Source organism: Taudactylus pleione, unplaced genomic scaffold (genome assembly GCF_031769625.1).
Source record: "Taudactylus pleione unplaced genomic scaffold, aTauple2 ptg000529l, whole genome shotgun sequence".
Classification (NCBI taxonomy): Eukaryota; Metazoa; Chordata; class Amphibia; order Anura; family Myobatrachidae; genus Taudactylus; species Taudactylus pleione.
Genome location: NW_028284931.1, coordinates 3,265,114 through 3,283,587, shown reverse-complemented (window position 1 = coordinate 3,283,587; position 18,474 = coordinate 3,265,114). Strand labels below are relative to the sequence as shown.

At 43.9% G+C, this 18,474-nt stretch overlaps 1 protein-coding gene across 3 annotated transcripts in view; it reads right to left on the bottom strand.

Annotated features, from left to right (window-relative positions):
- The window catches only part of NFIC (nuclear factor I C), a 185,891-nt gene that overhangs the window by 74,340 nt on the left and 93,077 nt on the right, over nucleotides 1-18,474 (bottom strand). For all 3 annotated transcript variants that reach the window (XR_015870072.1, XM_088450827.1, XM_088450826.1), the window contains exons 5-6: nucleotides 16,459-16,582; nucleotides 9,331-9,455 (exon numbers count right to left, since the gene is read on the bottom strand). Coding sequence is in view for 2 of the 3 variants with exons in the window: in XM_088450827.1 (XP_088306953.1) it covers nucleotides 9,331-9,455; nucleotides 16,459-16,582 (249 nt within the window). In the remaining variant the exon portion in view is untranslated. The remainder of the gene's footprint in view (nucleotides 1-9,330; nucleotides 9,456-16,458; nucleotides 16,583-18,474) is intronic.

Below are 18,474 nucleotides of genomic sequence, written 5' to 3'. Positions count from 1 at the left end.
ATTTTCAGCTCCAGACCAAGGAAGCCAGCAGTGTTGTGAGGTTGTAATACTAACCACTAAGCCACCATGATGCCCGAAGACTATATTTTGCCCTGCCATGTAGGATTTTTGCCAATTGGCTAATTAGTAGATCTGAAACCAATATGGACACTATGATGAAGAGTCAAAGAAAACAAATCTAGTTGCTTTCGGAGGGCTTCAATTTGCCAAGTACATGTGGAGGTCATCTGCCATCCAGGTTTTCTATCCTGCTTTCTGCACTCTAATTATCATAGCTGGTTATAGCATTTCTTATAAGAAAGAATATATTTTAATCTATGTAATAAATTGTATTTCCTTAATGTATCTGTAGCCTTCTAGAGTTAATACTTTAACCCCTCTTATTTTGTGTATCACTTGCTTTATTATTATTAAGATCAGCATTTATTCTAAGGATGCCACAAAGCTCGGCAACAAAATACAATAATTTCTTATTTAACTACATGTTTATTTTCATTCTTAGACATTTCTTTGTCATATTGTATACACATTACTTGATTAATATGTTTTAAAACAAAATGTCCATCAGTATATGCACTTTGACATGCCTCTAGGCCAGTGATTCCCAAACTGTGTGCCACGGCTCCCTGGGGTGCCACAGCGCTGTCACCAGGGTGCCATGGAGGCTGGTGGCCTAAACAGTCTGGCCAGTGTATTTTTATTTCATTATTTTTGGCACGGGTGGCAGATGTGTTGGCACGGAGTACAGCGGAGCATTTGGGGGGGGGGGTGCAATGAGCGGGGGAGAGCTGTCACTGTAAGCAACAGGCAGTGAATCCTGTGGCTGCCTGTTGCTGAAAGGGGTCCTACCATGCAGTGCGTTGTGGGAGATCAGACAGGAAGTGTCTGATCTGATCCTAGGAGTGATGTTGCAGAACGGCGCTGATGATCACAACTAAAGGTAAATAAGGGGGAGGACATGGAGGGGGGCAAATGGAGACATAGAGAGGGCCAAATAAGAGTCATGGAGGGGGCAAAGGGAGAGACATGGAGGGGGCAATGGGTAAGAATAACAGTTTTTCTCTTTCTTTTTTAAATACCTATTACGTTATTTTGACCTAACTACTTAAAAACCGGGATTGCTCGATAGTTATTTTGGCTTAGGGGTGGCTTGAAAAAATTATGGAGACCCCAAAGGTGCATCAAAGTTTGGGAACCACTGCTTTAGGCTGAGTAAATGCAGCACATACACCTAGCCTCCTTGCGCATTAATCAGCCCTTCTAGTCATGATATGCCGTGGTGCAACTCTGTAGCGCCAAGTGTCTTTATGTGCGACTTTTTCCCTTAAAATGAGTCTTATTCGCAAAGTGATTCCAATAGGATGCACAAGCAGCTTATTCTGAATAAAATGATATGTGTCATAACTATAGTCTTTGTGCAACTGCGGTTATATCTTTATGCAAAATGGTACGCTAGTGTCACAGCAACTGACACTGTAACTTAGCATTTCACATGCAGATATAATTGCAGTTGCACACAGAATATAGGCATTCCGCATATGATTTTATTCAACATAAACTTCATCCTGTTAGTATCGATTTGCGAATAAGACGCATTTTAAGGGAAAAAGTTGCACAAAAAGACACTCTGCGCTACCAAGTCGCAGTGCACTCAAGCGTTATGTGTAACGCAACTTGTAGCACATGGAGGATAGATGTATCCACATACACATCTGTACCTGGAGTAGCAGAATGTATTTGCTGGTATGACTTCTAAGTACTGTATGTGTATGCCACAACTTTCAGGCTGAACATATGGAGCAACATACAGAAAGCAATGGGATGGTTTACACCCATGTAGATAATGGAAATGTGAGAAATGAAAATGTAGCTAGAAGCAGTACTACAATCCTCAATCTTAGAAACAAAAAATAAATATTAATCTAAATTTTCCAATTTCACTGGCAAAATATGTGATAGCTAAAGTACTTGACGAGTCCATTTTTTGTTAAGCAATAAATATGTGGACTGCACCCCACCATTTCAGTCTGCAATGCTGAGTATAAGCAATATAAAGCAGAGCAGACAGTAAACTGAAGTACAGTGAGGATAAAGTCCACTTGAACCTGCAATGAGCAGGAGAGATGAACTCAGGGGACATGCTAGTAGAAGACTTGGCACTTGATGCACTAGGAAAGTCTTTGTAATGCCTAGGAGGCTTCAGAATACAAGCAGGCTGGAATCACAGAATAACTCACAGACTTGGACTGTAGCTGAACCATATAAAAACAGGAGGTTGCAGACGTGGAACCAGAATGGAACAGGAGACTTGATCCAGAATGGAACCGGAGGTAACAGCAGAGTAGACGGAGTGGAACCAAAGACTTGATCCGGAATGGGACCAGAAGTAACAATAGAGTAGCTGGAGTGGAACCAGAGACTTGATCGGGAATGGGGCTGGTGGCATCAGCAGAGTAGCCGGAGTGAAACTGGAGAGTTACCAGAATAGGATCGGTGAGAACAGCAGCTTGCTGGAGTTGAACCACAGGCTAGAACCGGACTGGCACCGATGCTTGAATGCTGGGTTGGTAAGGTGAAGACTGGAAGCTGGACACCGCACCACACTGCAGAGTAGATGGAGCAGACTCAGGGGCAGCAACTTTCAGGAGTCCAGTAGTCAGCAGCACAGATTCAGCAGTGGATTGGAGGTAGTACTCACTCACTGGTGACTGAGATCACAGGGAGGAAAAGAACCACATTGTCCCGACGATGTGTTGGTCTCAGGTGCTGACTTAAATAGGGCGCTCTTGTCAGGGATAGGAGGAGGCAGTAATGTGAGCACAGCAGCAAGTAGAGACTGGATAGTAGTGCTCACCTGATCACAGACAACATGGCTGCACTCATGAACCTCATAGAATGGATAGACAGCACTCTGGGACACAATGACCCACCTTAGTAAAGCCCTAAGAGGTAAGAGTGACTAGCTCCCGGTTTTGTAACATGACCTGTCCTATGAATCATATCCTATACTCCTGATACAATATCAATTCTAACTAAGCAAAATGAAAATGAATATCTGCTCTCAGTTCAATGGTTACAGTGAAATAAGGAGCACTTGTGATAATTAAAACCTGTATTTAGTACGCAGTACCTGTAAAATAAATTGTATTTGTATAGTAATGTTTATAAAGCCCTTTTTTGGCTGTAAGTTCATAGTCCGTACTGGGAGACCGGGGGTTCCAATAATACCGGCTGGTAGCCGTGCTCAGATGGTTGCAGATCGGAGCTAGCTAGCTAGCCCTATTTCTGCCTACCTTCTCGGTTGTGTTCTGCAGCTGCCGGCTGGTTCCCTCCGCTTGATGGTGCAGTGTTGTGGTGAAGCTCACTGTGCTGAGGTGCGGTCTATAGCTTCCAACATTTTTCAGGCTTAGAGCCCTTTTTCAAAGATAGCGTGTGGGATCTGAGGTCTCCTTTTATTGTGAAAAGTTTATTAAATTAATTAAAAATGATCAGAATCATCTAATTAAGATTTAAAACAGGTGGCTGCCATGCTTATTTAAACAGGCAGTTACCATTCCATTGCTGGATAATTAAGTTAAAAGGTATTGCGGCGCTTCTAAATGTTAATAAAATATATAATAATAAAATAAAAAGTTATGTAAAAAAACAGAATTATTGTATAACATACCTTAGATAATTATTATTCTTCGAGGTCCACAGGATCTACCTTGGGGTATGTAGTTGGATTGCATCCAATGCACCAAACAGCATAGCTTTGGAGCTCCCAGCATGCACTGGTCCTCCTCCCTTTATACCCCGCCGCCAGCCACAGGCATTCAGTTTGTAACCAAGCCTAACGGCAAGAGACGGAGGGAGGAGAAGGAAGAAAACTTGCACAAGAAACACTCAACATACGAAGAGGGAATCTCTGAAAAAAGGCTGAAGAACAGATCCCAACTGAGGCCAGGTGCGTCAGGGTGGGTGCCCTATTGACCCTATGGACCTCGAAGAAAAATAATTATCCAAGGTATGTTATACCATAATTCTGTATTTCTTCTTCGGGTTCCATAGGGTCCACAGGATCTACCTTGGGAACATCCCCTTAAGGGTGGGGACGCTCCTGCACAGAGAGGAGAATCCGCTGCCCAAAGGAAGCATCCTGGGAGGCAAACGTATCAAAAGCATAGAATTTGATAAATGTATTAACGGAAGCCCAAGTGGCTGCCTTGCAAATCTGTTCAGCCGAGGCGCCATGTCTTACTGCCCACGGTGGTCCAACAGACCGAGTGGAATGTGCTGTCACCTTGTTAGGAACAGGGAAAGCAGCCTGTGTATAAACGTGGGAAATAGTCATACGAAGCTAGCGAGCCAACGTCTGTTTGTTTGCTGGACAACTTCTTTGGTGAAGTCCATATATCACAAAGAGAAAATCCTCGCAGACTTGGGTCCGTGGTGAGGAGTACCCATTCCGGGATCCATAACGGATGACCCTTGTCAAAATGAGTTGTCTCCAGCCACCAAGCAAGGGAGAGCCGAACCTCTGGTGAAATGCAAATCATCTGATGCTTTAATCGATGATACTGACCATCCCACTGGGCCAGGATCAACAGCTGTAGAGAACTGGAGTGGAACTGGGCATAAGTCACCATGTCAATGTGGCTACCATGGATCCCAGTATCTGCATAGCCAAGTGATCTGACACTGTTTGCTTACTAAGTAGATTGTGCACACGAGACTGTAGTGCTACAATCTTGTCCTCTGGAAGAAGAATCCTCTGTCCCAAAGATTCCAGCAGCACCCCCAAGTGCACCACCTGTGAAGTTGGAGAAAGAAAATACTTTTTCCAATTGATTACCCAGCTGTGTTCCTGTAGGCAGACAATGGTCATCTATAGATGACATTGTAACATCTCCTGAGATTGTGCCAATATCAGGAGGTCATCTAGATATGGCAGTATCCTGGCTCCTTGTTTTCTGAGACAAGCCGTCATGACTGCCATTATCTTGGTAAATACCCGAGGCCAGACCAAAGGGTAGATCCTGTAAATGGGAATGTTGCTGATCCACCACGAACCTGAGAAAGGCCTGGTGGGATCTTGCAATCGGGACATGCAGTTATGCATCTTGTATGTCCAGTGAGACCATGAAGTCTCCAGGCTCCATCGCCAGCATAATTGACCATACAGTTTCCATACGGAATTTGGGTACATGGATGAATCTGTTGATAGACTTCAGATTTAGGATAGGGCGGTGAGACCCATTGGGTTTTTGAATCAAAAATACATTTGAGTAATAACCCCTTTCCTGTTGTGTCACAAGAACGGGGACTATGACTCCTGACCTCAGGAGTGCCCCAATAGACTCCCGGTAGGCCGAAGCTCTGACCGGGTCTGCAGGAAGGTTTGTAGCAATAAACCTCTGAGGGGGATGTCTTAGGAATGTGATGGCTTGGCAGCCGGGCGTTTAGTAGACCAAGGTTTCTTGGGCTGCGGTTTCCTGTGGGACTGACTGGCCGAGGACTGTTTCTTTGTCCTAGCTTGTGGACGAAAGGACCGAGATGATGACTGCCTCCTAAAGGTAGACGTAGATGGCAATTCAGCAGACTTCGGTGTTGCCAAAGAAGTCATTATGTCATCCAATCCTGCCCCAAACAGTACCTTCCCTGCAAAAGGCAAAGATTCTAGCGCCTTCTTAGACCCTGCGTCCGCCTTCCAGGTCTTTAGCCAAACGGTTCTTCGGGCTGTAATCGAGTTAGCCGAGACCCTAGAAGCCAGGATGCCTGCGTCAATTCTCGCTTCCCACATATACATAGCTGCTTCTAGCATCTGGCCGAGAAGGGACTGCTGCTCTCTGTTTGGATCAACTATAGTGTCCTCCAGAGATTTCGTCCACTCCTCCATAGCCTTGGCCACCCAAGCTACAGCCGTAGCTGGCCTAGTAACAGCTCTATATAGTGAAAACATTGATTTCAAGTGATTTTCCAGTTTTATATCCGTAACCACTTTTAAAGAGGATGCTGCAGGAATGGGTAACGTAGCACTCCTGATTTAATCTTGTCTCTGAGTATAAGAGTCTGATGAGGAGGTCGAGTCAGACTCGTGAGGCAACACATGACGAGAACCTCTTTTATGCCCCTGCTTTTTTACTACCACTGGTCTATCCACCTGCAGAGTGGCTGAAGATGGCAGTATACCCTGACTAGAGTGAGCAGGCAAATTACCCCAACAGAGATTCATGGGGGGCATACACATAGGATGATGCACATGCTGTGCGTATCCCATAGCATGAGGCGCCACAGCAGCCTTGCCTTGCCTATTAAATAGGACAAAACCTCAGGCATAATGGCCATCCAAGAAGACTCTAGTGCTGGTGCGGGTGTACCAGATATATTGGATAGCTGTTTGCAACAGTTATTACACAATCCATACTGGTTAACATTCTGGTCCAATAAGCCTGCGGAACAGGACTTACAGGAAGTAAGCACTGGAGGGCTCCCATCCTCACCTTTACCTTTAGACATGACAATGTATACATGGTATAAGGTATACTATATAAATGCAATGTGAGTTTGTATCAATGAAACACTCCACACACCTTCAGAGGGTTGAGGAAACACAGTGATAGTTGTACCCGACAGTTTTGAAAAAATAGGCAGTGAACACATCAGCTAGCATACAGTCACATACAATGCATAAATATGCATATTTGCTAAAGCAATATGGGACTCTGGATCAACTGACCAGCCCCGAATGGGTAATGGAAGGATACAGAGTGCGCTATATGCAAAACCCAAGGGAGAGGTATATAGAGAGACAGACCAAACCTCTGAGACCAACCGCTTCAATGCACGGACCAACGCTAAACTGGGCGGATCTCACACATGAGGTGGTCAAATATAGCAAGCCAGACACGGGAATCAGTAACCGGAAGTTTGCGTCTGGGGGGGAGGAGCGGCCGGGGGAGCGTCTACCTCCCCTAGGCTGCGATTTTGACGGCCGGGTACGCTGACCCCATGGCAGCAAGATGTTGACTAGTGCACTCTAGTGCGTCTTACCACCCGTCCCAGCGACAGACGATATGGCCCCGGCCGCCTTAGTGAGGATACGTTGCATGAGGCCTTCACCCGCAGCCGCCTCCGATGCGTCTCAACACCGGAGGCAGGGGACTGCTTTGCGCACGATTCCCCGAGAGGAATCGCTTACCTGTCATCTCCGTGACCTGACCGCAGTCCCAGGCCTCAGCGAAAGCCATTAGCCAAGCCACGCTGAGGCCTATCGAGAACCTCAGGGCGTATAGCGGTGCTGGTGTTTCAGCGTCGGTGGAGGTAGAAGGAGCCGCGGTGCAAGCGTCTGTCACGGCGTCTGGTACCGCTAAACTCTGAAGTTCAAAAAACTTAGGGTAAAACAAAAGAAAAAAGCCTAGGATTGCCTAGCAGTCCCGCTGTAATAACAGGTGCGTCTTGCCGCGCACCAAACAAAAAAATTAATGCCTGTGGCTGGGGGAGGGGTATATAGGGAGGAGGACCAGTGCATGCTGGAACTCCAAAGCTTTGCTGTTTGGTGCATAGGATGCGATCCAACTACATACCCCAAGGTAGATCCTGTGGAACCTATGGAATCCGAAGAAGAAAATGTAAAATATGTTCATTAAAACGTTAGTAAGTTGTTAAAAATAAAGATTTGACTATTCAATTATGTAAGAAGGCATTAAATTATATGTCTATGTTTAACCCCTTGGTTGTAAAGTTTGCATGCAATAGATCCATTTGGTCTCATTCTTTTTCAAATCTTGGGAACGGTCCCCTCCTCTCCAATTTTTAGGTACTATTTGGATTCCCATATATTTTAATTCAGTGGGATCTTTTTTGTGATGGTCCATGAAGTGCTTTGAGACACTATAGGTCTGTAACCCTTTTTTTAATATTAAAGATATGCTCTGCAATCCTTGTTTTTAGCTTTCTTTTCATTTGCCCTATATACTGGTAGCCACACGCAAGAGATTGTATCTTTTATTTTGTATTTCTTTTTTGTAACATTTGATCGAAACTCTGTTGTTGGTTTTGTAGTACTTTTCTTTGTAGTTTTGCATGCCAGGCAGTTTAGACAGAAAAAGCTTCCTTTCTTTATTATGTCACCATCCTTTTTTTTTCTTTGATGTAGCTTTTTACTAGTCCTTGTTTAAAATTCTGTGCTTTCTTGTATATTATCTGTGGTTTTTCCTGAATGACTGTAGGTAATTGTTTAACTACAAAGAAAAGTTTATGGGGCAAACGAATAGAAGGCTAAAAACATTTAATGCCTTCTTATTTAATTGAATAGTCAAAAATCTTTATTTTTAACAACTTATTTAAAAGTTTTAATGAACATATTTAAAAATTTGTACAGAATTTTTTATTATATAATTATATATATTTCTAACATTTAGAAGCGCAATACCTATTAACATAATTATCCAGCAATGGAATGGTAACTGCCTGTTTAAATAAGCATGGCAGCCACCTGTTGATAATTAGATGATTCTCATCATTTCCAGTTTTAATTAATTTAATAAAGTTTTCACAATAAAAGGAGACCTCAGATCCCACACGCTATCCTTGAAAAAGGGTTCTAAGCCTGAAACGTGTTGGAAGCTATAGACCGCACCTCAGCACAGTGAGCTTCACCACAACACTGCACCATCAAGCGGACCATGAAGACGGCCATGGAGGGAACCAGCCGGCAGCTGCAGAACACAACAGAGAAGGTAGGCAGAAATAGGGCTAGCTAGTTACCTCCGATCTGCAACCATCTGAGCACGGCTATCAGCCGGTATTATTGGAACCCCCGGTCTCCCAGTACATACTATGAACTTACAGCCAAAAGGGGTTTTATAAACATTACTATACTAATACAATTTTTTTTTACAGGTATTGCGCACTAAATACAGGTTTTAATTATCACAAGCGCTCCTTATTTCACTTCATTGAACTGAGAGCAGATATTCATTTTCATTTTGCTTAGTTAGAATTGACATTGTATCAGGAGTATAGGATATGATTCATAGAACAGGTCATGTCACAAAACCGGGAGTTAGTCACTCTTACCTCTTACGGCTTTTCTAAGGTGGGTCATCGTGTCCCAGGTTTTAATTATCACAAGCGCTCCTTATTTCACTGTAAACATTGAACCTCTAAAAGTGGAGCTGCTTATATAATATAATCAACATTAGCGTAGTGTCATATAAGGTATTAACTGCTCTCAGTTCATACTTCTGTGAGTATGTCTCGTTGGTGATGATCACCCATAACGCCCAACTCCTCACATCTGTCATGTCCCTATGAAACAGATTAATCTCAACCTATTTGTGCACTCACCGCCTTCCATGTCCTCGGTCCAGTTTCGGCTGCTCCCAGTCGGAGAAGAAGGCGATGTATAAAACTCCCCTCCAGGACTTGTGTCAACATCATCCTCCAGAGAGCCAGACTTGTGTCTCTTACTCCTGTATAGGGAACAGTAACAATGTAACAATAATTTGCAGTAATATTGATGCATATAAACAATAGTATTGTTCATCCCCTTTCCTTTTATATTAATTTTATATAAGAATAATTTTGTATTTCTTCCTGGATGCTAAAGCATTATCATATCATTACTTTCTTACTGGCATGCTCCGTTCCATTGAGTCACTTGTGATTATTTGTTGTGATCCAGAAAATGTGACAAAAGAGTACAGCATGTTATCATAGCATGTTCCCCACCACAAAGTACAGCAGGAGCTCCACTGAAATCTTTCACCACCTTGGTACCAAAAATTGCAAATCAAAGAAAATCAGAGATATGGTAAGAACTTACCTTTGTTATCTCTCTTTCTTCGAAGTCCATAGTGTCCACAGGGTTTACCTTGGGGTATAGCTGGATCTGGATCCACGGGCACCACGCAGTTAAAGCTTTAGCTCCCAGGATGCACTGAGTCCATCCTCCTCTACACCCTGCCCCCGAGCCACAGGCACCTCAGTTTGAGTTGGTGCCCGGCCAGAGTCAGGTCACCTTTATGCGCAGGAGGGCTGATTAACAGCCCCTAAGCTTTTATTTATTTGAGTTGATTAAATTTTATTTTCTTTTAAGAACTCTTCTGAGCGGCATACAAAGCTGCTTTGCCAATATAGGCAGCGGTATCTCTCATCTGTCCCACCAAAGCTTTCTGGACCTCAGGAGCTTCCTCAGTAAGGTTATCCTCAAGCACATTGGCCCAGCTCTCAATGGCCTTAGCTATCCAGGAGATAGCCATAGACGGACGGACCACAGCCCCCGAGAGAGAAAAGATTAACTTCAAGCAAGCCTCTACTTTCCTGTCTGTGGAATCCTTTAGGGAGGAAATGGAAGGCAAAGGCAGCGTAGCACTCTTGATTAAGCGAGTAACTTGAGAATCCACCGCAGGTGGGGATTCCCACTTCTTGCAATGACCTGCAGAAAACGGGTAGCTAGACGCCAAACGTTTCTGCGGCTGGAACCTCTTACTAGGCGACTACCAGGCCTCCGCCCATGAGGTCAGTCAACTGGTCAGCGAGAGGAAAAACAGCTGAATTCACTTTTGCCTGTTTGAAATTTGGGAATGTGGATTTAGGGGCCGGGGCATCATCCTCTATGTCAAGAATGGATCGCACCGCCCTTACCAATGCTGGTACATCAATAGAAGACCTGGTTTCCACCACCCGGACAGGGGAATCTGAGTCCGAGTCCTCAGGCAATTCCCCGTCATCCGAGGATGCCTCCGAGTCTGAGAGATGCGTAGACTGGGACGACATCACGGGGCGCTTAGACGCTCTTTGGGGCTTATCACTCCTCAGCATAGATTGGAAAGCTGAAGATGAAGCTGCCAAATTCTGGACCAAACTAGAAAACACATCCACCCAGGGTAGGTGCCCCCCCTATGTGAGTCCCTGAAAAGGGACGACCGACTGTTGTGTCACATATATAGCAGCACCCCCGGATAGGCATTAACAGCTTGAGGCCCAGGGGTAGAATGCAATAATTGCGGGATACCCTGCGATGGGAGAATAGCAGTTTGGGGTAACCCCATCTGGGGGAGAACTGCCGGGACCGACAGGAGATCCACTATGGATGCCAGTACCTGGGAAAAAAACGCAAAAGGAGGGACCTGTCCCATCGTTGGGGGTTGGTGGGGCCAGGCAACTGAAAGCACCTCACACACAGCCCATCCTGTGATAAATCCTCCTTAATCACCCCTGCAGCGCAGAGCCTGCAGGAGATCAGAGTGGGACGAGCAGAGTGCTCAACTTCCTTGTCAGACATTGGCTCAGACAAAATATAAATATATATACAGATATATAAATATAATATATTGGGAAGCACAAAAGCGGACCACTGGTAAACCCACAAGCATGCAACACACCGGTCCACAGATATGGCACCGTGTAGCAAGCAACTGTATGTGACAAATCTCACAAATACTTGAATCTTTATAAGTGAGGTTACAGAGCAACCCTTCCCACACACACCTGTTAGTCTTTGCCTGTCCCTTTCTTTCTCCTACAGCCCTGACAGGTTATTAGAAAAAAAGAAAGACACAGACAGTCAGCGCTAGCAAAAGTCACATACAATGCAGAAGTAATACTCACTGCACCTTTACCACTACAATCAACTTGCCCAGATTCAGTGTCTGGGAGTGCTATAGTGCTGCATACACTGTCCTGCAGGGGAGAGTTATACAGGGGGACTGGTCCATAATAAGCCTGCGAGATCTGCGCTGCCACTTCAGAAAAAAAGATGGTCGCGCGAGACCTCATAGGGGGTGTGGCCGTAGGAGGAGAGCAGCTCAGCAAAACCAGACCTGTGCAGAAAGGCGCGGTGAGCTGAGGGGAGGAGCCGCTAAACAAGGAAGGCTGCCTCCCCTGGCTGGCTATTACAGAGGAGGATCCCAGTGCATCCTGGGAGCTGAAGCTTTAACTGCTTGGTGCCTGTGGATCCAGATCCAGCTATACCCCAAGGTCAACCCTGTGTACCCCCTATGGATCCTGAGAAGAAATTAAGAGATAAAGGCTCCCCTCCCTCCTCCCCGCTGACAATTGTCGTTGCCGCCACCAGCAAGTGTGGATGAACTTAACAATGCCGGTACCCCCGCCGGGCCTGCCACTGTCAATAACGCTCCGTATATACATCGTTTGGTGTGTACGGGGCTTAAGGATGATTTTCACTTCACTCCCTAGATAAGCATAGCAAAAGCAGACATGTGCACTGAACCACAACAACCAATCAGCAATTAATTACTATCTGTCTATTGCAAGTTACACAATGAAAACAGGTTTCTGATTTGTTGCTTTTGTGTGCAAATGTTGCATCTGAAAGCAGTAATACAGTATATATGAGCTCAAGTGGTAATAAATGTGGAATAACATTTAACAACACTATGGCAGCAGTAATGAATATATTTTAATACATTTTCTAACCAGGTTTGATACACAGTTGTGATAGGAACTTAAATATAATATACATCTCTAACTAAGGATGCAAAACACATAGGGCCTGATTCAGACCCACTCGCGAGCGGCTGTCCGCTCGCAAGTGGGTCGATGTTATGCACTGAGCATGCGCACGACGGAGGGAGCTCCGTCGTGCGCATGCGCCAGACGCGACGAGCGAAGGAAAGTCCTTCGCTCGTTGTGTCCGATCAAAGGGGGCGTGCTGTCAATGTTGATTGACAGCACGCCCCCTTTGGTGGGCGTGCCGGGGGCGTTCCCACGGGAACGCCTCCCGTCAGAAGCCGGCCCACTGACATCACTAGTGATGTCAGTGGGAGTGATTTTGGCTCTGATAGAGCCAAAATCACTCCGGAGCTTGCGGTTGAAAACCTCAACCGCAGGCTCCAGCTCGCAATTTCGATGGTCGCGATGGTCTCGACCATCGCGGCCATCAAAAAGCACGCTCGTATAGCCTGTGGGTGGTGACCCACAGCTATACGAGCGTCCAGGAGGACGCTCCATGAAAATGGAGCCCGGCCCTCATTCAGAGCGTGCGCTCTGCTCAGAGCGTACGGCTCTGAATGAGGGCCATAATCCTGGAAGTCTTCATTCTTCACCTTAATATGGCAACCACTTTTTGTATGTATAAATAGAAATAGGAACATCTGCTGATTAGAGCTTATTTTCATATGATTTATAAGAATGCAAAACTACACATGCATAATGGTACAGATATACTGTATATTTCAAACAATATATTACCATTTGTTCCACTTAAAATCTCCATTGATCCCCTTAAACTGGGAGGTCTGGAAATTTCAGTGTTAAAAACAACTTGGCAGTAAAAATAATCTGTGCAGGATTGCACAGAACAGCAGATTCCTGAGGTTATGACTATGGTTCTCGTATAATTTAAAATATACATTCACACAGTGTATGAGAAAAAGTTCTCACTCCACTATCAAAGTGTACCTGAAATGTTTTATAAATTACCTAAACAGTTCCATTTTTAAAACATAGTAATAGTTTAATATAAACAAACTACAATTTCAGGATTAGTCCCTTTATGCCATTCTTTTTGTTTTGAAAAATACAAGATTCCTAATCGACAAGAAACACTTTATATTTATTGGATAATTTTACTATCCAATCCCCTACTTCAGGAGTTTTCAGCTCCAGTCCACAAGTGTCCCCAACAAGTCATGTGGCAGAGCCCCAAATATCATCAGGGGTACGCAGTGGTTCAGGCAAAGGAAGACTCAAGGGAGAGACACCCTACTTTCTGCTAACAGGGGCGGGAAAAGCATTTTAAACCAATGCAAGCTGCAATTTGTCTTTAAAAATATAAATATGTTTAATTGAAAAACTGTATATTGAATGAGAAAGTGAACTGAGATTAAACCCACTACCTACTATTAGAGATGCTCAAACCAGACACAATTTTATTCTCAAACTTCAACCAATCAATACAACTCGCCAAAATGTTAAACTGCAAGCTGGAAGCAGGGTCTACACTAGTGGAATTAATTCTGGACACTTTTAGGTAATTTTTTTAAATTTTGCGTTTAGTCATTATTTTTACTTATAATTTATATTCCAATCAAAGTATATGTGAGTATAATCATTACTATTTATTTTTAAGTTGTCATTTGTCAAATTTCCAGTGAAAAATTCAGTAAAACTACAGTTTTACAGGTATGCTGTTATTACGGAAAAAAAAAATGCAATTTCAGCAATACACAAAATTAATATTTAATTGGATATCCTCTGTTTTTAAGAACAGCTTTGATTAGTCGAGGCATCGAGTGAACCAGACGTCCCAGATCTTCAGGTGAAATCACGTGGTACCAGGCCTGGATTATAGCTTCGACCATCACTTTAAGCCTTGACCAAAGATTTTCTATCGGATTTAAATCCAGACTATTTCCTGGCCAAGGCAAGACAGTGATTTGGTGATCACCCAACCACTTCATGCAACTGTTGGCAGTGTGGCACGGCTCTCCAATCTGCTGAAAGATACACTTCCGTGAGTCAATTTCGAACAAATCCTCGATTGTGGGCAACAGTTTCGCCTCCAGCACTGCTTCTTGATGGCATTGATATTGCCATCAACGACAGCCAAAAGTCCCACACAATGGTTAGCCATGCTGCCCCACACCATCACACTCACTGGGTGCTCCATAGTTGCCGTGGTGCACTCGGGCAAAAGATCTTCCCCAGGCCGACGCAGAACAAATTTCACTCCATCACTCCCGAAGATGCTGATTTTGGTCTTGTCGCTCCAAATCTTGTCCCAGTCTTCTTCTGTCCACTTATTGTATGCCAGAGCCCAATCTATACGTTTCTGCCACTGTTTCTGGTTTAGATATGGCTTCATTCTCTGGGTCCTAGCTCGCAAACCATTGTCAAAGTTTTTTTCGTATGATTCGGTCACAAACTTGGACACCAGATGTTTTCATTATATTGTTGATGGCTTTTGCAGACCTTCAACGGTTCTGCAGGGCCAGATGACAGATTCTGTGCTCATCTTGCTTTATAAGCGTGGGCTTTCTCCCAGTTCTTGCTGCCGATTTCATCGATCCACTGCTCGCAACCCTAATGCAAAGTTTCCATACACCTGACTTCGTTGCCCCACTGCCCAACCTCTTTGCAATTTCTTCATAAGTAAACCCTTCCTCACGAAGCGTCATGGCTTTGCCTCTCTTCCCAGGCGACCAGTCAACACATTTCAAGGTATTCTGATCCATTTTAGTCGTTATTCACACTTTGACCAGAGCTGTAACTAGCTTTGAGGATTGATTGTAAAAGCTGCCACAGTCTGGATGAATTGAGTGCTGAACAAAGCACACGAGCCTACATGGATGCTGTGTGGGACCTGCTCCCGATCCTGTCAGCATGCTGCCTGCTGTGACTGGTGACCGCCTGCATCTTCACCACTGACAATGGCTGGTAAGTGTATGTCAAAACCTTCTCTCTATCTCTCTTTTCTTTCTCCCACTCTATCTCTCCATTCCCTTCTCTCTGTTTCCTCTCTCTCTCTGACAAATCATGTTAAAATATTAAGTAGAAACATCATAGATTACAATAAAAACATTAAAGTATTGATTTGGTATAGCAGAATATGAATTTTCTGCATAAATATCAAATAAAATATTTTTTTTATTAAAAGTGTCCAGAATTAATTCCACTACTGTATAACAGGGTATAATATGAACATGTTTGAAGCCATCTAATAGGTGAAATTCATTTTAATTTTGAACTGCTTCCAAATTTTGGAGCATTTCCACTATAGACACAATGGGTCTCATTCAGACCCGGTCGTTAGATGCAAGTGGTCACTCTGATTGAGGGCGGCCGCTTGCATCTTGAAGTGCGGCCACCTGGTCGCTAGCTAAGCTGTGGGTTACCACCCACAGCTTAGCGACCGACCAGGGTGATGGTCGCGATACCATCGGGGCTTGCGACGAGACCCTAAGATTGGGTCTCGGCACTCACAAGCCCCAGGGAGCTTCCTGCTCTGATCGAGCAGGAAGCTCCCCACTGACATCATTGCTGATGTCAGTTGGCCCGCCCCCAAACGGCAAGCATTCCGTCGGGAACACCTCCGTTTGGCCGGCCACCCCCCGACCCGTCTTCCAAACGGGGCAAGCTGTCAATCAACATCAATAGCTCGCCCCCTTTGGTGCGAGACCCGGAGCGACGGAGCGGCCGTCGCTAGCCGAGTCTCGCGCATGCGCACGTCAGAGCCGGCTTCGACGTGCACATGCCCAGTGGGCAAACATCGACCCGGTTGCGAGCGCTCAACGCTTGTGACCAGGTCTGAATGAGGCCCAATATGCTTTAAGAGCTCCGAATTCTGTGTTAGTGTAATATATTTATTAAGAGTGTGCTTAGCTATTTTCCCTATTAAAGTTGGGAACTGATTTATATTTTGCAGTAGCATGTGTTTATAAATGGTTGTAATAGGTACACAGACACTAGATTACACAAATAATAGTAATTCATACACTTCAAGTAACACACCCGCTAGATGATGTGCTGGGGAGGGTCCTTCTCATCCCAGTTCCCGCAGGATTTAAATCGTACGCCAGGTGTCCCTGTAGCTCTCCTAGAGAGAAATTGGGTCCTGTGCCAGAGACAACTGGGGCTGCAACAAGAAATAATAAATGTTAGACAATTCTCTAAGATTTTCAGTAGTTTAATCAATCATTGTGATTTGTTAGTGTGACGTTGTGTGTGCTAATAACATGGTGGCCCTCCACCTATTAAGGTACTTAACTCATAGAGATCTAGGGTTGCAGTGCCTGTAAGGAGTCCAAACAAATGTAATTGGAACAAGTCCCAAGTTATAATCATGGTGGTTGAGGAGATGTGTGAAAATGTGAAAAGGATAATGATCAATGACAGTGAACCATACAATGTGACTGCTATATAATAAACCATAATTGACATAGAAGAGAGATAGTATGAGTATATTCAGCAGTGCTTTACAGAGAATAGTTGGCCATTCACATCTGTCCCTGTCCCAGTGGAGCTTACAATGTATATTCCCTATCACATGCGCACACACATACACACTAGGGTACATTTCTGTTGGGAGCCGATTAACCTACAGTACCAGTATATTTTTGGAGTGTGGGAGGAAACCAGAGTACCCGGAGAAAAACCACGCAAGCAAAGGGAGAATATACAATTTCCGCACAGGTAGGGCTGTGGTGGCAATTGAACCCATGACCTCAGTGCTGTGAGGCAGTAATGCTAACCATTACACCGTCTGTGTAATAAGATTTAGAGGGCTATTCAATATCGTTTTTTGCGTTAATATCGCACTTTTTAACTTTTTTGCGTTAATATCACTGGTTTTAGTTTTACACCGTATTCAATTTCAAAGACTTATCGCAGTTTTGAAAAGTCTTTGATAAAAAACGGGGATAACTTCAACATTGAATAGGTGTCGAAAAAAAGTGCAGAATTGGGGTTTAGGGGTGCAGGCTTAAAAAAAATAGCCTGCACCCCTGAGATTGACATTTAAAAAAGAACTGTGTCAAAAAAAGTTGAAAAAAAAAATAGGGACACCCCAAAAAATGTATTAAAAAATTGGGGTGCAAAAAAAAAAATGGGAAAATTGTTAAACAATAGGGAAATAGGTTCAGGGCCATTCTGCAACTATGCGGCAGGTGTTTTCTAGAATAGAATTATAGCGGCAGGTGCAGAAATGCAGAATTTTTAAAAACTGACTTTAGGGACTTAAAAATATGCTAGTACCCATTTTCATGTACCCCAAATTTGATGGGACCACTTAAAAAAAAACGAAAAAAATAACCTAAGTGCTCTTCTGCATCACTTCTTCAATGTCGGGAAAAAAGCACCTGCTGCGGCTATTTAAATCCCCGACTTTCAATTAAAGGCTAAAACGGGGGTATCCATAGTGTTCCCCGATGTTTTTACAACTTTAGGGGGTCTTACAATTATTTTAAGGAAAAATTTGTAACTTTATGCAAATCCAACTTCGGAGTTTCCTGTTTTCATTAATTTTATTTAGAATTCGGGGATAAGCATAGGACACAAGTCCATTTTAGAAAAGGTAGAAATAAGGACTTATGCGCGTTTAAATTGTGCTGATGGCGCAACATATGCCTCAATCTCTTGGTGGACCACATTAGGGGGTTTTCCCGAATCTCCTGACTAAATTCTGCGTCATGCTGCTGTAGGAAACTAATCAGGTTGCCGTCGGACAAATATTTTTGTCTATGACCGAATCTGTATATATATTACTATTATGCAGCCAATCCCGCAAATAACGCAATATAGATGCTTGATTGACAGATGAAACGGCTTTAGTGATATTACCCGTTAGAGGGCAGATGGTGATCTCGGCAATTGTATACCAAGATATGTGATTTGAGACTTAGCCCTAGAAAATGGAATGTGTCTATTCGATAATGGTTGGACCACCCCTGGCGTCAAACATAAACCCACGGATTTAGACATATTTACTTCAAAACCAGAGATGTTCCCAAAAGCTCTCAGAATATTTAA